Raw genomic sequence first — 21994 nt, forward strand, 5'->3', positions numbered from 1 at the left:
CACGCACACACACACACCCACGCGCGCTCAGGTATACACGCATGCATGTACATGTACACACTCACTCACTCACACACTCACTCACTAACACGCAAACTCACACAGACACTCATGTACACTCACACGTTAACATTGCAAATGATGCGTTTGTGTGACAGTGTGTGTGAGACCTGTCTCTGTTCTTCCAGGTTTATCTATGAGACCGAGCACTTCAACGGTGTGGCAGAGCTACTGGAGATCCTGGGCAGGTGTGTATCTTCTTGTATCACACACTCTTTACCCTTTATGTGGTGCAGGCACTCAAGTTCTGTTAGATCAATACATGTCACTGAAAGGTCTATGCACACTCTAGAGCATGTGTTCTTATTCCTGGTCCTAGGGACCGAAAGTGGTGCGCATTTAGCACTACACACTTGATTCCTCTAATCAAATCATTATTAAACCTTTGATTTGTGGAATCAGGTGTGTAGTGCTAGGGCAAAAACTAAAATGTGGAATAAGAAACACTAGTCTAGAGAGTGCAGACTGTAGACCTTTCCCCAAGGGAAAACCAATTTCGAATGAAAAATTATGAAAACCAGCCAACATTGCCGTCCTTGAGGACTGAAGCTGTGCATCTCCTCTACACTCTACACCAGGAATGTGCAACTTTGATGGGGGTGGGGGCCACAAAAAATCTGAACTTGTGTGTCTGCGCACCCACATCCATACTCACACATGCAGTCAAATTATTTGTGCAATCAATCCATTTGTGCAACTAAACTATTCTTAACTCTGTTAACTAAATGCATTATACCCTCCTAGCCTTTTGGGGGCCCTAAGCCAGATTTGGGCCCCCTACCTCCTACCTCGCGGGCAATTATTTTTACTGGCCCATGTCTTGAATGATGGATTTAAAAAAAATKGTTTTAAAGGGATAGTTTACCCAAATTACGAAATGACACATTGGTTTCCTTACCCTGTCAGAGTTTTAGCATTTGATGCACAAATGCCATTTGTCATGGGACAGATATTAGCATTTTTCAAACATCATGTTCAAAACCTCAATAAGTGACCTTTTTGAGCTTCCCAATCATTTATAAATACTTTCGGATGATTTGTAATTTTGTGTGAAGTATCCCTTTCAAGCCAAATTGCAGTCAAAAAGGTGATTTCCCTGTGTTTTATATATATTTACACACTATGAGGTTGGAACAATAGTGTGACATTTTTTAGATGATGATGCCCTTTTAGTGTTTAGCTGTTTGAAAAGACCGCCCGAAATTTCAGCCTGCTTGGGTAGTTTGGAGTTTTGGACTGCATGGTGTAATTAGTTAATAGACCAATAAGAAAGAGAGTTCCAAACCTCTCTGCCAATAACAGCTAGTTTTCAGTTTTCCCGTCACGCTCAGACCACTCCCAGACAGTCTTAGCAAAATTATTACTTGAGAAATTACACTTTGCTACGAAGCTATTTTTGTTTATTTTTTTAAATAAAAATCACTATAAAGTACTTACATGTAACCCAGAAATGATTTGATATTGAATAAAAGCAGCTGCATTGGACTTTTAAAGTACATTTTCTGCAATTCTACAKATTTTTCCATGGCGTGGAGAGAAAATTTAGCAATTTTATAACAAACTTCATGCAATTCTCCTAATTTTGCCATAGGGCAGAGAGAAGAAAATAGCACATTTCCTGCAATTCTATCCGTTTTGACGTGGGGTGGAGATACATTCTTGCAGTTTTAAAATACATTTCCTACAATTCTACACATTTTGCCATGACTTAGCCATGTTAATATGATATCTGGGTGAGAGTGACTAATAAAATCATTGGGGGCCTACTGGAGGTCAGGGCCCTGGTCGGTATTTGGCCATGATTACTACAAGTTTAGATAGCTGGCTACACTAACTTACCAATCTAAAAATTGTTAGCTGACATGGCTAATTGAGTGACTGTCAGTGACTGACATAACAACATTTCGATGCACAGCCAAATTTCGAAATTGCACTATTGCAAGTCTCAACAGTAAGTTGAGACCCCGAGTAGAAAAAAAAATGTAGGTCGGATTGTTTTTGGAAATTGTTCCGCGGGCTGCCAGTTGCCCCTCCCTGCTCTACACAGTTTCTCTTTCTCCCTTACAACAAGTGACACACACTGTTTATCTTTCTCCCAAGTCAACAAAACATACCTTTGATTTTAGATTTCTTCATGCTGTGACTGAGCGATTGAGAGATAGAGAAATGGAGGGAGGGTGAAGGAGTGAGGGAGTGAGTCAATGTTTTGGGGGAAGGAGGGGATGTGGGCTTCAGGTTGATGCTGACTGAGTATTTATAGACTCACCCACAAACTCACTGATAGATAGAAGAAAAAGAGAGCGAGGGAGAGAGAGGGTGGACAGAAAGAGACGGGAGGGGGGGAGAATGAAATAGAGGGGTATATAGGGGTGCCGTAGACAGAAGAGAGAGGATGAGAACGGGAGGATTAGAGAGGGATGCGATAGAGAGAGAGGCAATAGAGAGAGGCAGATATAGAAAAGGAATGGAAGAGAAAAACATTTGTTCTATTTTATCTTCCATAGCTTCTTCTCTCTCTTTCATTCCTCAAATAGGAAGAGAGAAAACAAGGGAAGAAAAAGGTCYATTAAAGGATTTTAAAAAATGATAAATGGAAGACAGACACAAATAACAACTATGTGAGAGTGTGAGAGAGAGAGAGAGAGAACTATACATACCTCTGCCTAAACATCAGTGCCACATGCAGGGGTGCAACTTTGGTTTTAGAAGTGGGGGGAGGGGACATAATAATATATATTTTTTATCAGATAAACACTCCAAACAGCCTACCTAGCCACTCTGAGGTGTCCGCAAGGATCTGGCAAAAAATACTTGAATCAGTAGAGAACCCATTGTGAGGTTTTGGTCACCAACCAAGAATTCACAAAATGGGACAAACACCAAATTGAGACTCTGCAGAGCAAAATTAGGCTAATTATCAAAATCCAGAAAAGACCCGATAAATTCTACAACCACCTAAAAGGAGGCGATTCCCAAACCTTCCATAAAGCCATCACCTACAGAGAGATGAACTTGGAGGAGAGTCCCCTAAGCAAGCTGGTCCTGGGGCTCTGTTCACAAACACAAACAGACCCCACAGAGCCCCAGGAGAGCAACACAATTAGACCCAAACAAATCATGAGAAAACAAAAAGATAAGTACTTGACACATTGGAAAGAATTAACAAAAAAACACAGCAAACTAGAATGCTATTTGGCCCTAAACAGAAAGTACACCGTGGCAGAATACCTGACCACTGTGACTGACCCAAAATTAAGGAAAGTTTTGGCTATGTACAGACTCGGTGAGCATAGCCTTGCTATTGAGAAAGGCCACCGTAGGCAGATCTGGCTCTCAAGAGAAGACAGGCTATGTACACACTGCCCATAAAATGAGGTGGAAACTAAGCTGCACTTCCTAACCTCCTGCCAAATGTATGACCATATTAGAGACACATATTTCCCTCAGAACTCCCTCGGACCCCAGACCTCACAACCATAAAGGACAAAGGGTATTTTTAGCCAGATTCTAATTCTATGTCGAATTTTATGTTCCTTTTGATGGCGTAGAACGCCCTTCTTGCCTTGTCTCTCAGATCATTCACAGCTTTGTGGAAGTTACCTGTGGCACTGATGTTTAGGCTGAGATATGTATAGCTTTTTGTGTGCTCTAGGGCAACGGTGTCGAGATGGAATTTATATTTTTGGTCCCAGCAAACTGGACCTTTTTTGGAACACCATTATTTTGTCTTACTGAGATTTACTGTCAGGGCCTAGGTCTGACAGAATCAGTGCAGAAGATCTGGGTGCTGCTGTAGGCCCTCCTTGGTTGGTGAAAGAAGCACCAGATCATCAGCAAACAGTAGACATTTGACTTCAGATTTTAGTAGGGTGAGGTCGGGTGCTGCGGACTGTTCTAGTGCCCTCGCCAATTCGTTGATATAGATGTTGAAGAGGGTGGGGCTCAAACTGCATCCCTGTCTCACTGCAGAGCCCTGTGGAAAGAGATGTGTGTGTTGTTTGCCAATTTTAACCGCACATTTGTGTACATGGATTTTATAATGTTGTATGTTTTTCCCTCAACACTGCTTCCATAAATTTGTATAGCAGACCCTCATGCCAAATTGAGTCAAAATCTTTTTTGAAATCAACAAAGCATGAGAAGACTTTGCCTTTGTTTTGGTTTGTTTGGGTGTGCAGGGTGAGTTTGTGGTCTGACGTACGGGAATTTGGTGAAAAGCCAATTCGATATTTGATCACTACATCATTTTCACTGAGGAAATGTAGGAGTCTGCTGTTAATGATAATGCAGAGGATTTTCCCAAGGTTGCTGTTGACGCATATCCCACGGTAGTTATTGGGGTCCAATTTGTCTCCACTTTTTGGTTCCACATTTTGGGGAAGATGCCAGAGCTGAGGGTGATGTTAAAGAGTTTAAGTATAGCCAATTGGAATTGGTGGTCTGTGTATTTTATCATTTCAGTTAGGATACCTACAACACCACAGGCCTTTTTGGGTTGGAGGGTTTGTATTTTGTCCTGTAGTTCATTCAATGTAACTGGATAATCCAGTGGGTTCTGGTAGTCTTTAATAGTTGATTCTAAGATTTGTATTTGATCATGTAGAGCGCATTCGGGAAGTATTCTGACCCCTTCACTTTTTCCACATTTTGTTACGTTACAGCCTTATTCTAAAATGTATCAAACAAAAAAATGTCCTCATCAATCTACACACAATACCCCATTATGACAAAGTGAAAACAGGTGTTGTAGTCATTTGAACATTTAAAAAAAGAAATACCTTATTTACTTAAGTACTCAGAACCTTTGCTATGAGTCTCGAAATTGAGCTCAGGTGTTTCCTTTGATCATCCTTGAGATGTTTCTACAACTTGATTGGAGTCCACCTGTGGTAAATTGAATTGATTGGACGTGATTTGGAAAGGCACAATCCTGTCTATATAAGGTCCAGCAGTTGACAGTGCATGTCAGAGCAAGAAACCTTCCAGATGGACAACCATCTCTACAGAACTCCACCAATCAGGCCTTTATGGTAGAGTGGCCAGACGGAAGCCACTCCTCAGTAAAAGGCACATGAGAGGCCGCTTGGCGTTTGTCCAAAAGGCACCCAAAGGACTCTCAGACCATGAGAAACAAGATTCTCTGGTCTGATGAAACCAAGATTGAACTCTTTGGCCTGAATGCCAAGCGTCACGTCAGGAGGAAACCTGGCACCATCCCTATGGTGAAGCATGGTGGTTTAGCAGCATCATGCTGTGGGACTGGGAGACTAGTCAGGATCGAGGGGAAGATTAACGGATTAAAGTACAGAGAGATCATTGATTAAAACCTGGTACAGAGCGCTCAGGACCTCAGACTGGGGCGAAGGTTCACTTTCCACTAGAACAATGACCCTAAGCACACAGCCGAAACAATGCAGTACTGGCTTCGGGACAAGTTTCTGAATATCCTTGAGTGGCCAAGCCAGAGCCTGGACTTGAAACCGATCGAACATCTCTGGAAAGACCTGAAAATAGCTTTGCAACAATGCTCCCCATCACACCTGACAGAGCTTGAAAGGATCTGCAGAGAAGAATGGGAGAAACTCCCCAAATACAGGTGTGCCAAGCTTGTAGCGTCATACCCAAGAAGACTCAAGGCTATAATCGCCGCCAAAGGTGCTTCAATAAAGTACTGAGTAAAGGGTCTGAATACTTATGTAAATGTGATATTTCTGTTTTTTTATTTTTAAAACTTCTTAGTATCAATTTTCGCCTAAATGACATACCCAAATCTAACTACCTGTAGCTCAGGCCCTGAAGCAAGGATATGCATTGTCTTGGTACCATTTGAAAGGAAACACAGTTTGAAGTTTGTGGGAATGTGAATTGAATGTAGGAGAATATAACACAATAGATCTGGTAGAAGAAAATACAAAGAAGAAAACAACCGTTTTTTTTCTAACACCATCTTTGAAATGCAATAGAAAGGTCGAAGTTCTAGCCATCACTCTGGTTGTAATTCCGATGGTGTCTACAAGATGGCAGAAGTGTATGTGCAAAGTTTCAGATGGATAACTTGAAGTATGAGAAAACTTTATGACATTTAGTGTGAAGTCACCCAGGTACATTTGGGCAAATCGTGAAGGAGGCATTTGCATTCATATTACATTTTTCTGCAAGAATATCGTCAAATCTGTATACTTGGACTTTGAACGAGCTTTTACAGTATTAGTAGCCATATTATAAGTTCAACATTTGCAAAACAACCAGTTTTCATAACTCCTTAACTCCTTGAATATTCTTATAATTTTTGTCCAAAAGTTAAAGGCATGCTGTCGTACAAGATTAGTAGCTACATTTCACGACCGATACAGGGTTTCTGGGTACCCCCGTAAAGCCCAGCTCTTTGGCTATCTAGCTAGCTTTGTTTGACCCCGATTGGTCCTTATTTGACAAAGTTAGAGTTGTTCAAGTGAAGACCGCCCGCGTCATCGGCGTGCCATGAAGGCATCGCTATCTCACCAAATATGGTGTCCTATAGGATATACTACACCCCTAATGATATAGTGAAGTCTGGTTACGTTCTAGGATCTCTGAGGAATATATACATACATGATTTGACTGGTTGAAACAACGTATAGGGTTAGATTTTCAGATTCCTTTCTTTGCAAATTGAACAAGTGGAAATACAAAATCGATCATGCATGCTATATGGACCTTTTTAGGATATGAAAAAGGATTCTATCTAACAAAACGACACTTCATGTTATCTCTGGGACCCTTTGGATGATGAATCAGAGCAAAATTTATGAATTTAAGAACACATTTCACCGTCAGAGGTGAATTTATCAAACCTATCGTGGTGAAAAAGTGTTTTGTTGTTAGGAGCTCTCCTCAAGCAATAGCATGGCATTTTTTCGCAGTAATAGGTACTGTAAATTGGACAATGCAGTTATATTAACACGAATTTAAGCTTTCAGCCAATATAAGACACTTATATGTACCGACATTTGTTGTTTCTCTAAAATCTGCGATCGTAACAAGGCTCTGCATGACCGGACGCCTTTCCTACATTTGCAAACATTTCTAAAAACCTGTTTTTGCATTCTTTATCAAAGCATTTTTCATTGTTGTAAATTTCCTTAGGCTGTCTGCTTGAAATTTTTGATTTCATAGGGAAGCTTCTCTCTCTGTCTACAGCATTATAAACGGGTTTGCTCTGCCCTTGAAGTCGGAACACAAACAGTTCCTGGTTCGAGTCCTGATCCCTCTACACACAGCCAAGTCTCTGTCCATCTTCCATGCACAGGTCAGTCACTCTCTCTGTCTCTCTCTGACTCTGTCTCTCTCTGACTCTGTCTCTGTCTGTCTCTTTCTCTCTGTCTGTCTGTCTCTGTCTGTCTTTGTCTGTCTCTGTCTGTGTTTGCCTGTCTCTCTGTCTGTCTCTCTGTCTCTGTATGTCTGTCTATCTCTGTCTGTGTCTCTGTCTGTCTGTCTCTGTCTGTCTCTCTGTCTCTCTCTCGCTCTGTCTCTCTCTGTCTGTCTCTCTCTCTCTCTGTATGTGTCTGTCTGTCTCTCTCTCTGTCTGTCTCTGTCTGTCTCTGTCTCTGTTTGTCTGTGTCTCTGTATGTCTGTCTCTGTCTGTGTCTCTTTCTCTGTCTGTCTTTCTGTCTGTCTGTGGTCGTCTGCTGTCTGTGTCTCTTCTCTGGTCTGGTCGTCTGCTGTCTGTCTGTCTGTCTGTCTGTCTGTCTGTCTGTCTGTCTGTCTGTCTGTCTGTCTGTCTGTCTGTCTGTCTGTCTGTCTGGTCTGTCTGTTGCTGTCTGTCTCTGTCTTTCTCTCTGTTTTCTCTGTCTGTCTCTCTGTCTGTCTATGTGTCTGTCTCTGTCTCTCTCCTGTCTCTGTCTGTCTCTGTCTGCTTCTCTGTCAGTGTCTATGTCTGTGTCTCTCTCTGTCTGTGTCTGGTCTGTGTCTCTGTGTCTCTGTCTCTGTCTCTGTCTGTCTCTCTGTCTCTGTATGTCTACTTTCTCTCGCTCTGTCTGTCTCTCTGTCTCTGTCTATGTCTGTCTTTCTGTCTGTTGTGCTGTCTGTGTCTCTCTGTGTCTGTCTGTCTGTCTGTCTGGTCTGTCTGTCTGTCTGTCTGTCTGTCTGTCTGTCTGTCTGTTCTGTCTGTTCTGTCTGTGCTGTCTGTCTGTCTGTCTGTCGTCTGTCTGTCTGGCTTCTGTCGTGCTGTCTGTCTTGTCTTGTCTTGTCTTGTCTTGTCTTGTCTGTCTGTCTGTCTGTCTGTCTGTCTGTCTGTCTGTCTGTCTGTCTGTCTCTGTGTGTGTTCCCCAGTACTAAGAGTTAAAGGTGCGCTATGGAGAAATAATTTTCTAAAATTCGAATACTTCAGGTAATTTTTTTTATATTTAACCTTTATTTAACCAGGTAGGCAGGTTGAGAACAAGTTCTCATTTACAACTGCGACCTGGCCAAGATAAAGCAAAGCAGTTCGACACATATAACAACACAGAGTTACACATGGAGTAAAACAAGCATACAGTCAATAATACAGTAGAAAAATAAGTCTATATACAATGTGAGCAAATGAGGTGAGATAAGGGAGGTAAAGGCAATAAATAGGCCATGGTGGCAAAGTAAATACAATATAGCAATTAAAACACTGGAATGGTAGATTTGACAGTAGATGAGTGTGCAAAGTAGAAATACTGGGGTGCAAAGGAGCAATATAAATAAATACAGTAGGGGAAGAGGTAGTTGTTTGGGCTATTTATAGATGGGCTATGTACAGGTGCAGTGATCTGTGAGCTGCTCTGACAGCTGATGCTTTAAAGCTAGGCTGAGCGATAAGTGTTTCCAGTGTCAGAGATTTTTGTAGTTCGTTCCAGTCAATGGCAGCAGAGAACTGGAAGGAGAGGCGGCCAAAGGAGGAATTGGCTTTGGGGGTGACAAGCGAGATATACCTGCTGAAACGCGTGCTACGGGTGGGTGCTGCTATGGTGACCCYCGAGCAGAGATAAGGTGGGACTTTACCTAGCAGGGTCTTGTAGATGACCTGGAGCCAGTGGGTTTGGCGACGAGTATGAAGCGTGGGCCAGCCAACGAGAGCTGGCCTTCTCGTTGGGGGCCAGTTATGTGACAAAACAAGGAATTATAGTGTGGAAAATCATTCTATAATCTAAACCGCTGTGAAATATATTTTCCATAACCAAAATAAGTCACATTTCTATGTGCATTTGGTTGGGTTGCCCAAAAAGTTACACATTGCAGCTTTAAATATTAAATGAGAGAGACTGCATTGTGCACCCATGAACACTAGAGACCGGCCTGGAGTCACACTACAGACTGACTGCACATCCAGCTGTGATCACAACTCACACTTTCCTCTTATAGACACACACAAGCAGTATCTGTGAATGTGTGTCTGTGTCAATGTGTAGGTTTCTATATATGTATGTGTGCTCTATTCAATCTGTATGTTTGCATCTCAGCCTTGGTGTGTGTGTGCATATATATGTGTTTGTGAATGTGTCAGTGTTTGTGTGTGTATTCTGAGTATAAACGTCAGCTTGCCCTACATTTCTCTCTTCAGACTCCATGTATTATTTATTAACACACACAGCACGGCCTGCCAAACACACATGCTCTCTCGCTCACTCGATCTGTTTCCCAGTACTAAGAGTTAAAGGTGCATTATGGAGAAATAATTTCCTGGTTGCTAAAACTCTACTACTTCACCTAATTTCAGGTTATGTGACAAAACAAGCAAGTATAGTGTAGAGAATCATTGTACAATCTGTACAAAGCTTCAGAACGGGAACCATAGAAATAGCGCGCACAGAACAGATCTACCYCTTCATTGACTTGCTTTCAGAATGACAGATCTATAACTCACATTTCTATGTGAAATTTGTCAGGTTGCCCAAAAAGTTTAATATTGCCTCTTTAAATATTAAATGAGACTGTAATGTGCACCCATGCCCACTAGAGACCGGCGTCGAGTTACACTACAGACTGACTGACTGCACATCCAGCTGTGATCACAGCTCACACCATCCTCTTATACACACACACAACCAGTATCTGTGAATGTGTGTCTACGTGTAGGTTTCTATATGCGTATATGTGCTCTATTCAATCTGTATGTACTTGTATGTGTGCATCTCCGCCTTGGTGTGTGTGCATATATGTGTGTGTGTTAGTGTGCATGTATTCTGAGTCTAAACGTTGGCTTGCCCTGCATTTCTCTCTTCAGACTCCATGTATTATTTATTAACACACACAGCATGGCCTGCCAACCACACAAACACACAGTTCCCTCAGGGAAAGAGCATGGTTAGCAAACCCCATTCACTCCAGCTAGGATCAGCTCAAACTGCCCAAATAAAAACCATTAGCAGTGCTGGTAGGTTGGTTTATCTCAAGGGTATTCAACTCTTACCCTAAGGGGTCCAGAGCCTGCTGGTTTTCTGTTCTACCTGATAATTAACTGCATCCACCTGGTGTCCCAGGTCTAAATCAGTCCCTGAGCAGAGGGGAACAATGAAAAACGCAGTGGAACTGGCTTTGACTTCCAGAGTTGAGTTTGAGGGGTCTATTTGGTCTGACAGAACAGTTCCTGTTTTCTTACTACAAATGTGCCTCTATCTTTTTAAAGGGATACTTCGGGATTTTTGCATTGAAGTCCTTTATCGACTTCCCCAGAGTCAGATGAACCCATGGTTACCATTTGTGTGTCTCTGCATCCAGTATGAAGGAAGTTTGAGGTAAGTTTTGTGAGCCAATGCTAACTAGCTTTAGCACAATGACTGGAAGTCTTTGGTATCTACTAGTATGCTAGCAGTTACCATAGACTTCCAGGCATTGCGCTAACGCTAGTTAGCAATTGAGCTAACTGTTGTTAGCAAATACCTTCAATCTGCACGCAGAGACATAAATGGTATCCATCCTCTGGCAAAGTAGATAAAAAGGTTTCATTTTTAAAATCCTGAAGTATACTACATTATTATTATTATTATTATTATGACCTCATCACTGAAAGATAAGATGTTTCCCTCTACAATACCCACTAGCCGCACAGGACTAATGAGAAAAGAGTGTACAAGACCAGGCACTAAATCAGACTGAGGGAAAAAGAACATCATCAATGATGTACTTTTTTTACACAGAAGATCATACAAAATGATTGCCTGATGATCTTCTTAACTTCCCAATACCATTCTGATTTCAGTCACTTCAAATCATACTTCCTTCAGATTGAAAAACGATCAAATATACTGTCAGACTGATTTGTAATTGACTGTCATAGCCCCAATATCAAAAATATTTTGATATCAAAATGGGGCCAAAAAAGTTTGGAGCCCATGGTCTAGCTGGTTCTGTTGGCAGACCAGCGTGGTCTAGCTGGCTCTGTTGGCAGACCAGCGTGGTCTAGCTCAGGGGTATTCAACTCTTACCCCACGGGGGCCGGAGCCTGCTACTTGTCTGTTCTACCTGATAATGCATTGCATCCACCTGGCTTCCCAGGTCTAAATCAGTCCCTGATTAGAGGTGAACAATGAAAAAAAGCAGTGGAACTCAGAGTTGAGTTTAAGGGGTTTAGCTGGTCTGACTAGCATGGTCTAGCTGGTTATGCAAAAACACAGTGAAGGCTGGTCACCAGCAAAAACACAATGATGCTGGTCTATGCTGTTTTTTTCAGCAAGGCGGGAGGGAACAATGGCTTGTTTCTCAAATGGTACCCTATTCCCTATATAGTGCACCACTTTTGACCAAAGCCTTTGGGACCTGGTCAAAAGTAGCGTACTACTGATAATAGGGTGGGGATTCTGGTTAAAAGTAGCCCATGGTTTAGACCAGTGTTTCCCAACTCCAGTCCTCCAGTACCTCCAACAGCATACATTTTTGTATTACTCCCTGACAAGCACACCTGATTCAACTTGTCAACTAATCGTCAAACCCTCCATGAGTTGAATCAGGTGAGTTTGTCTGGGGCTCCAAAACAAATATGCGTGTGTGTGTGTGTGTGTGTGTGTGTGTGTGTGTGTGTGTGGTGTGTGTTGTGTGTGTGGTGTGTGTGTGTTGTGTGTGTGTGTGTGTGTGTGTGTTGCGTGTTTCGGGGTACTCGAAGACTGGAGTTGGCAAACACTGGTTTAGGCTGCTGTATTTACATTTTTAAAGTCACCAGTTGTCACCTCTTATTAGCCTGGAACTACAAACACCATAAACTCTATCCTAACAGACTACAATACCGATAATCCCTCACCTAACAACAGAAAACAACTCTGTATTTACCCTAGGCTTGTCACTAATCTGACTTTAATACTTTAAACGCTTCAACTCCTGTCTTATTTTAATCACTGGTTCTTTCCTGCTTTTCTCATTCATCCCTCCCTCCATTCACCCTCTACCTCCGCTCCAACCCTCTGTTGATCTTTCCATATAATGTGCATAGGGAGTAAGGGATGTAGAAAGTCAGGGATGAAGAGAGAAAGAAAAAGATGGAGAGAGAGGGGAAAAGGTGAATGGGAGGCAGAGAGGTAGAAAGTGAATGAATTATAGAGAAAAAGAAAGTGAGACAGATAGTAAGGAAGAAATATACAGAGAGAGAGAGAGAAAGGAGAGGTATAAGCTCTATGTCATATACCCTCAGGGCAGGCTGTGACATCACTCCTTCCGAAGTAAACACACACACTCCGTCGCCACGGTGCCCACTCGTCATGGCAACGCGCCTAGGCGGAGGGGCACCAACTTGGAAAACGTATCTTTCCGATCCTTAGAGCAGTAATCCGGTGGGATCAGGGTTTTACATCCCATTGTATTCACACTCTAGGGCAGGGTTTCCCAAACTAGGTGCACGTTTTGATTTTTCCCTAGCACTACACAACTGATTCAAATAACCAACTCATCATCAAGCTTGGATTATTTGAATCAGCTGTGTAGTGATCGGGCAAAAAAACAAAACTTGCACGGGGGGTGGGCCCCAGGACCGAGTTTGGGAAACCCTACTCTAGGGAACATGTGTGTGTATGGGTGTGTATTCTGACTCTAGGGAATGCCACAACAAGAAAAAACTACAGATTACTGCAATACCACTGCTCATAACACGACACATGGGGTGTGAGTGTGTGCAGTGTTTGTGTGTGTGTATACACACACAGTATTTGAATGTGTGTGCGTGCATGCGTAAAATACAATATTTTAGTGTGTACACAGTATACAGTACTCCCAGCTAGCCCATTTGATTCCTTGGAAGTTGTTGGAATGTACGCTTTTGGTTTCCCATTGGTTCTGGGAACAGTCTCCTGACTGGTAAAACTGAATATTTTTAAATGTTCTGGGAACTTACATTTTTAGGTTGCAGGGAGGTTCTGAGGACATTTTACTATGGTTCCTTGAAAGTTTTCCTGATAGGTTTAATTAACGTTCTGAGAACCGGAATTAAAGGTTATTTGGAGGTTTTTTAATAATTTCCTTTAAACTTTCACTGAATGTTTCAATAATACTTTTAATAGCACTGCTAGCCCAGCTAGCACATAATGTTCTGAGAACCATATGTTTGTCAGAGCTTGGTGAGAGCATGGTTGTCCAATGGTTATTTTGCATACAACCTTCCCACAACATTCTGGGAATGGTGCAGGATACCCAGCTAGCACATAACGTTCTGAGAACCATGTTTCTCAGGTGGGAATTTCAGTACTTCATCATAAAGTTTTTTACAGGTTTTACATTCCTATTTAAAGTAATGTTCTCTGAACGTTCAGAGAACGGTAAGATACCATGTTCTTCTGTGGGAATTTCAATACTTCATCATAAAGTTTTTTGCAGGTTTCCTCGTGGTTCTATTTAAAGTCATGTTCTCAGAACAACAAACCACAATAAAACATGAAGAATGTTATTAAAAAAAATATACATTCTTTTCAGCGTCAGCAAAACTCTCTCTATCCTCTATCTTGTTAAGTGTGTTCAGGTGTGTTAGCTGCGCCCACTAATTGCCCACACCTGATCTTAATGAATGCTCGTTTCCTTTGAAATGGTCTCTGATTGAATATACTAAAATTAACAGCTTTGTATGAGTTAAAAAACATGGCATCCTAGCTCCATCCTGATGGCGCAGTGGACAAATTCCTTGGATAGAGAACAGAAGATCATTGGTTAAAATCTCACTGATGCCGTGCCACAAGAAAATGATATGTTTTTGCATGAATAATGCCTAAACAGATGAAATTCCATGTGTTATATCTGTGCTTGGAGTTCAACACAGTTAAGCTAGCAGTGTTATTAAAAGTCTTATTGAAACATTTTCTCAGAACATTATTTAATTACCTTCAAATACCCTAGAATTTCCATTCTCAGAATGTTAATAAGACCTCCCAGGAAAACTTTCAGGGAACTATAGTAAAATGTTCTCAGAAAACATTATGCGGAAGTACTGAAATTCCCACAGAAGAACGTTATTTCTTAACATTATTTCTTAACTATTTGAGAACATTCCCAATGTCAAACCAGTTGGAGAATATTCCTAGAACATTTTCAAACTGAAATTAAATATAACCATGTTTGAACTTTTAGGAAACGTTCTCTTAATGTAATACTTTTTTTTTTGTGAAGTTCCTTAAATGTGCTGAGCAACTATACGGCGCCATTCCCAGAAAGTTATGGGAAGGTTGAATGCAAAATAACCATAGGACAACCATGCTCTCACCAAGCTCTAAGAAACATATGGTTCTCAGAACATTATGTGCTAGCTGGGCTGTGTGTGTGTGTTAACCTGCTGTATGTATCTACCACTCTACAGCTGGCGTACTGTGTGGTCCAGTTTATGGAGAAAGATTCTACTGTCACAGAATACGTAAGGAACACCTTTTCTGTCATTTAGGGTTGGAAAATTACAGTAACTTTCCTAAAAATCCCATGCCTTCCAGAAATCCTGATTGCAGGATTTCCTGCATATTCCCTACTGATTCCAGGAATAATCCAACCGGGATTTTGGGAAAACTTGGGAATTTTGGATGATCGTTTACCGGAATTTTGCAACCTTACTGTTGTTAGTCACTGCTCACACTGGAAGTTCCAGTATACATAAAACACTGTAACACCTTGCTGGACTTTGCCTCTGTTTGTTTTCTGTTCAGATCATACGAGGGCTCCTCAAATACTGGCCCAAAACCTGCACCCAGAAAGAGGTGAGACATCTTTGTGTGTGTGTGTTTTTTTATAAACTCATGGTGTGATTCTCTCATATGTGTGTGAGCCTGTGTGTGTGCATCTGTGTGTGTGTGTGTGTGTGTGTCCGTCCGTGCGTGTTGTGTGGTATATTTGTGTGCATCTGTCTCTTCATCTTTGTGCGTGTTTTTCTTGTGTGTGTGTGTGCGTGTTTTTCTGTGTGTTGTGTGTGTGTGTGTGTGTGTGTGTGTGTTGTGTGTGTGTGTGTGTGTGTTGTGTGTGTGTGTGTGTGTGTGTGTGTGTGTGTGTGTTGTGTGTGTGTGTGTGTGTGTGTTGTGGCATCTGTAGGTGATGTTCCTAGGGGAGATCGAGGAGATACTGGATGTGATCGAGCCATCTCAGTTTATCCGTGTTCAGGAGTCTCTCTTCAAACAGATCGCTGCCTGCATCTCCAGCCCACACTTCCAGGTACACACACACACACAAATWAAAATTAAAGCACACACATGCACGCACGCACGCACACACACACAGATCTCTGCCTGCATCTCCAGCCCACACTCCCAGGTTAGGCCATGCCCACCACATCTGGGCAGCCAATCCCCTGTCCTCTCACATTGATCTAACAAACTGCAAAGGACAAATTCTCTGGACAATAAAGATTTGTTGTACTGTAATACACTGAGTGTACAAAATATTAAGAACACCTGCTCTTTCCATTACTGACTTACCAGGTGAATCCAGGTGAAAGCTATGATCCCTTATTTATGTCACTTGTTAAATCCACTTTAATCAGTGTAGCTAAAGGGGAGGAGACCGGTTATAGAAGGATTTTTAAGCCTTGAGACAATTAAGACATGGATTGTGTATGTGTGCCATTCAGAGGGTAAATGGGGAGAGAAAAGATTTAACTGCCTTTGAACGGGGTATGGTAGTAGGTGCCATTTTGTATCAAGAACTGCAACGCTGCTGGGTTTTTCACGCTCAACAGTTTCCCGTGTGTATCAATAATGGCCCAAGGACATTCAGCCAACATGACACAACTATGGGAAGCATTAGAGTCAACATGGGCCAGCATCCCTGTGGAACACTTCCAACACCTTGAAGAGTCCATACCCTGACGAATTGAGGCTGTTCTGAGGGCAAAAGGGGTGTGCAACTCAATAGTAGGAAGCTATTCCTAATGTTTTGTACAGTCAGTGTATATAACCTAAGCTTTCTCGTTCTTCCTCCCTCTATTCCCCTTCTGCTCTCCCTCCATCCATCACTTCCTCCCTCTTCCTTCCTTCTCCCTCACTACTTCTCTCTCTCTCTCCATCCCTTTCTCTCTCTCTCTCCCTCATCCCTTTCTCTCCCTCCCTCTCTCCATCTCTCTCTCCCTCCCTGCTGTAGGTAGCAGAGAGGGCCTTGTACTTCTGGAACAACGAGTACATCTTGTCTCTGATAGAGGAGAACTGTCAGGTGATTCTACCGCTGGTCTTCGCCACACTCTACAGAGTGTCCAAGGAGCACTGGAACCAGTGAGTGACCTCTACCCCTTAACCTCTAACCCCTATCCTATAACCTTTGCTCTTTAAGTCTGTATGAACTGTGAATCTCTGCAGATATACCTCTTTAACCCCACCTTCACTCGTTTTCTGTCCTTCTCTCTTCCTCACCTCTCCATCTCTCTCTCTTTCTCTCTCTTTCTCTCTCCCTCCATTTCTCTCTCCCTCCATCCCCCTCTCCCTCCATCCATCCTCTCTCTCTCTCTCTCTCTCTCTCTCTCTGCAGGACTATAGTCTCTCTGATCTACAACGTTCTGAAGACCTTTATGGAGATGAACAGCAAGCTGTTTGATGACCTCACTGCCTCTTACAAAGTGGAAAAACAGAAGTGAGCGTGCGTGTACTAATATGTGTGTATAACACCCCTGTTTCTCATCCTCCCGTCTTTTTTTCTCCTTTTCTCTTTGTGTTCACTTGCATTCAATTCAAGGATCTTTATTGACACCAATGTTCCCTCTAAGCTACACGCATGCGCAGGTGCGCAGCTCCCCGGGACTGCCCCGCAGAAGAAATATCAGCCCGCGCAGAGAAGCACGAGATTGAACTTCACTCAACTTCCTACAGTGTTCCTCCTTAGTTAACACTATTAACATTTCGCTTTCCTGTGGGAATTGTGATCGAATCAACGCAACATTAGCCATTTTCAATGCAACATACCGAAACAAAATGAACTATGCAAGACTTAGTATGCAAAACTAACTATGCAAGAGATTTTGTTGTAGACAGAACATTTCAGAGTAAGATTCTATTGCATTGACACGCACGACTTAGCCCGTACTCTACACAGACTGGTGCGTCATAACCAATCAGAGCTGCAGTAGGCCTATATGCAAATAGGCCATTGCTGTATATGGATCTGTGCCATTCACTTTGTACTGGACTGTGTTTACAGCATGAGTGGTCATGTGTAGATACGCTTGTTTTAAGATCAAAGCGAGAGCCACATGTGCACATTTGTTCATATCCTTTAAGAATTAGTGAATTATTAGCCCAGTTATTGATAATTTGTAGTCAGCAATGGGCGAGTGATTACTTCCTACAAGAGCACAAAACGTGTATCTTTGAAAAACGAGTTGGGTAAAGAGCATATTTTGTCTTAATTTTGGTCAATTGAGACCGTCTTGAATTAGCTAAATTGCCAATAGTATTTTTTAAATCTCATGGAATGTAAATCTCATGGAATGTAATGTACATTGAACACCACACATTGGCTTCTACTGTTAGAACAGATATTTCCATGTTAAAATGGTATGGGATGCATTTTCTCATTTGGAAGTTGCATTGATTAGCATCACAAGTCATCAATCAGTCAATCAAATGTATTTTATAAAGCCCTTTTTCCATCAGCAGCTATCACAAAGTCCTATATAGATTATCTTACATTTCTCTGTCTCAATCCCCCCCCCCCCCCCCCCCCCCACAACTTGACACAACTGTGGGAAGCATTGAAGTCAACATAGGCGAGTATCCCTGAGGAATGCTTTCGACACCATGCCCCGACGAATAGAAGCTGTTCTGAGGGCAAAATGGGGGGTGCAACTCAATAGTAGGAAGGTGTTCCTAATGTTTTGTACACTCAGTGTGTATATAACCTAAGCTGTCTCTCTCTTCCTACCTCTTCCCCTTCTGCTCTCCCTCCCTCCCTCCCTCCATCCATCTCTTCCTCCTCTCTCTCTCTCCCTCCTCCCTTCCTCACCTTTCCCCTCAAGGGAGTTGAAGAGGGAGTGTGAGCGTGCAGAGCTGTGGCGGGGGCTGGAGGAGCAGCAGGAGAGGAGACTGCAGATCCTGGGGGAGGCCAGTCGCAATCAGAAGAACCTCCAGGAGAGAGGGGAGCCTCCTCAGCCCTCCTCCACACAGACGGCATTCCCTGAGCAGCCAAACCCCGAGCTCAGCGGAGCCTCTTCTAACACCTAGAACCAGACAGCGGAGGATCAGTACCAGGATACATAGAGTACTTAGCGGACATACAGAGACAGTATGCACATAGCCAAACACACACATGTACACACGAAGGAGCAGACGCACACGCTCAAACACACACACACACACACCCACACACACACACGCACACACACACACTGAGAACGTACACATGAACACACACATAGTCGCACACAGGCATATACTGTATACACACACACACTCATGCAGAATGTAAACAAAATATGAATCAACTCAAACAGACTGACACTCACCTACATTGAAGTGCAAACACAGCCCTCTACAAACTCACTGGAAGACTACCCACACAAACTGCCCATCTTAAACAAGACATATTTTTCCCTCTCTCACACAAACACACACTCACACTCACACTCACACTCACACTCACACACACAGGTACTGGTTCTAGCTGTCTAGGTTTTGACGTGGAACCGTTTTCCCGGTTCTCCGACAAAGGACTTTATACCGTCCCAAAAGATACAGAGGAATGATGACGTGAATGCTACATAATATTGTTGCTTCTTCTTCTATTATTCTCTACTGTACTACTACTACTACTACTACTGATGTTTTTATATATATATATGTCTGAATATTATGATTATTATAGTGTTGGTGGGAGAATCTTTAGTGTAGAACTCCTAAAGCTTTAGCATAACTAGAGCATGGTCCAAATCACACCCTATTCGCTACAGAGCGAGTGCACTATTGGCCAAATGTAGTACACTATATGGGGCCTAATCCCCATATTGTAGTGCAATACTACTGACCAAAAGCAGTGCACTATAATGGGGAAAGGGGCTACTTCCCAAATGGCACCCTATTCCCTACATAGTGCACTACTTTTGACAAGCGCCCTATGGACCCTGGTCAAAAGTAGTGCACTATTTAGGGAATAGGGTGCCATTTGGGACGGACACAGTGTATGATTTTGGGCGACCCCTAATCTCCTAAACTAAAACAATGTTCTGATATGTCATTATTCTTGTCCATTCATAATTGGGCATAGAGAGAAGTAAGAGAGTCAGAAAACCATGTTTTTCTAGTAATATTCAAATTTGTTTTGGATAATGTGTGTATTGGGGTTGTGTCCTAAATGGCACCATTTTCCCTATGAAGTGCACTACTTTTGACCAGGGCCCATAAAGCTCTGGTCAACAGTAGTACACTATATAGGGAATAGTGTGCCATTTGGGATGCGGCCTCAGTCTACCATCTGTGGGCTCAGTCTACTAGTCCTTGATATCACACAGTCTTACTGTACTTCTGTGCATCTTATTATGATTCATTCGTTTGATGAAATTATTTTGAATTTGTTTGAATATTTTTATGTTTTTGTGTGTTCATTTTGGCGATATCTGATATTTATGATATTTTTTTATTTGATCTCTGTAATTGTGACCTTATTGCAGGAAGTTGGCAAAGATGAGACGTGTTTGTGTGTGTGTGTGTGAGAGAGATGGCGAGGTCATGGAAATGTGTGTGTATGCGTGTATGCGTGTGTGTGTGTTCATGTGTGTAAGATGCAGAGGTGATGGAAGTGTGTGTGTGTGAGAATTCAGTCTGAGTGTAACAGTGACAGGAGATGTGTATAGACAGAGTGATAGAGGGAGAAAGGTGGCATCGATCCCTCTTTCTCTCTTCTCTCCCTTTCTCTCCTTTCGTAGGAACAGGATTTGAATCAGAATGTAACACTTTTGATTGATTGTGAATCTGGAGGTTTTTCTTGCGTCTTGTTACCAAGACAACCAGACCAGCAGCCTTCAACACTCTTTTAACTGTTTTTAATTTCAACAAAACAAAAAAGGACATAAAGGAACAAACCTCACTATCGTTAAAACACTTCCTGAATTTTGCAAGTTACCCATAATTCCCCCATTTCTCAGTCAGTCAGTTCACTGGGAGAATAATCTTCCCGTCCACTATTCTGTTCTAGAACGAAAAGAATCCTTCCGGAAATCGGGAATTCCGGAATTGGAACGCAATTTATCAACTGAAAGAAGAGGTTCCCGTCAGTAGAATTATAGAACAGCAATAATAATGGAATTGAATATGTACACATAAGTAGCATTGCTAAACTGCAATTGCAGTGTCCTCCTGGTCTGGTTTGTAGGCTATCCATGCTCAGAAACATAGAAACGATTGAGGATGACAATGTATTTTTTTTCGGGGACCAACAGCTGGGTAGATGAATGTACAGTCAAGTTAAACCGGGATTGTAGAAAAGAAAAGATGATGTGCTAAATTAACTTCACTTTGAGAAAACAATGGAGTGTGTTTGTGTCGTTTTTTAATGGTCTCTTGTGTAATCTCTCTCTCTCTCTCTCTCTTTTGTCCCTATCACTCCATCCATCTAATGGGGCATAGATGTTATTTCCCCTATTTAGGGTTCTGGACCGGTTCCAACTGATATATTGCTGTACAGAGCGCTCTGTGAATTTCACAGGGTTCAGTGCCTTATAGTGCGAGAAAGCCCCGCTACCACTCTGTCAGCGGTGCTGACTTGAAGTGTCAGGTTTCACACCATACATTTGCATAGGGAATGAGTGTCATATTTTCTGTTCTATCCAGACAAAGCAAATCTGGTAATCATCGTTTCATCTCGCTGTGATATTCTCAGACGAATTTATAGCTGTCAACATTTAAAAAAAACTTGAAATAATTTAGTAGAATTGAAACCGACCACTTTCTCTTGGTCAAAGAGGGACGAAATTGTGTCTCTGCGTTGCTCAGGCGACGCTTGGCAGGAAATTCTCTTTTGTCAGTTATATGAAATGTGGCCAAATTTGTCTCATATTTATTTTACATTTATAAGAAAGATTAAATCTTTTCTAATTTGATTGTTACTATATTTAGATTTTTTTTWATTAATTCCTCCACTTTTGTTGAATAGGGGAAAAATCATGTATGATTTTTTATATTTTAATAATATTTGTACTATGTATTTGAGCTTGTGTTCTCAAAAGTGAGTACACCTCAGCAAGTTATAACTCTTTTTACTAAAAAGGTGAACTCATTACTAGTAATTATTTAGTGCCATCTCATGACTTCTATTTAGTCGGAAATCTACATTCTACATCTAAATCTACACACACACTATCTACCTTTCTCTCTCTGCCTCTCACTCGCTCCCTCTCATCCTTCACTAATTTCTCCATCTCTCTCACTCTCTTTCTCACACACAGACACACACACATAGAAGACCCCCCCCAGGAGTCGCCAAGTTTAAGGGCATTTCGTTATAATTGCTATGACGTCAGAGTGTCCGTACAATTTAACTGGACTAAAAGCAAAATCAAAAC

At 42.0% G+C, this 21994-nt stretch overlaps 1 protein-coding gene across 2 annotated transcripts in view; it reads left to right on the forward strand.

Moving 5' to 3' along the window:
* Window positions 1-20960, forward strand: part of ppp2r5b (protein phosphatase 2, regulatory subunit B', beta) — a 48956-nt gene extending 27996 nt beyond the window's left edge. The window contains exons 6-13 of one of the 2 annotated variants that reach the window (XM_023969983.3): window positions 189-248; window positions 7240-7348; window positions 14834-14887; window positions 15171-15221; window positions 15550-15669; window positions 16594-16721; window positions 16975-17082; window positions 18458-18547. In XM_023969983.3, coding sequence (XP_023825751.1) covers window positions 189-248; window positions 7240-7348; window positions 14834-14887; window positions 15171-15221; window positions 15550-15669; window positions 16594-16721; window positions 16975-17080 — 628 coding nt within the window. In that variant the 3' untranslated portion in view covers window positions 17081-17082; window positions 18458-18547. Of the gene's footprint in view, window positions 1-188; window positions 249-7239; window positions 7349-14833; window positions 14888-15170; window positions 15222-15549; window positions 15670-16593; window positions 16722-16974; window positions 17083-18457 lie in introns of both variants that reach the window. The other variant, XM_023969975.3, reaches the window with a different exon arrangement.
* The last annotated feature ends 1034 nt before the right edge of the window (window positions 20961-21994 follow it).

The sequence above is a fragment of the Salvelinus sp. IW2-2015 genome, linkage group LG3 (genome assembly GCF_002910315.2).
Source record: "Salvelinus sp. IW2-2015 linkage group LG3, ASM291031v2, whole genome shotgun sequence".
NCBI classification, from domain to species: Eukaryota; Metazoa; Chordata; class Actinopteri; order Salmoniformes; family Salmonidae; genus Salvelinus; species Salvelinus sp. IW2-2015.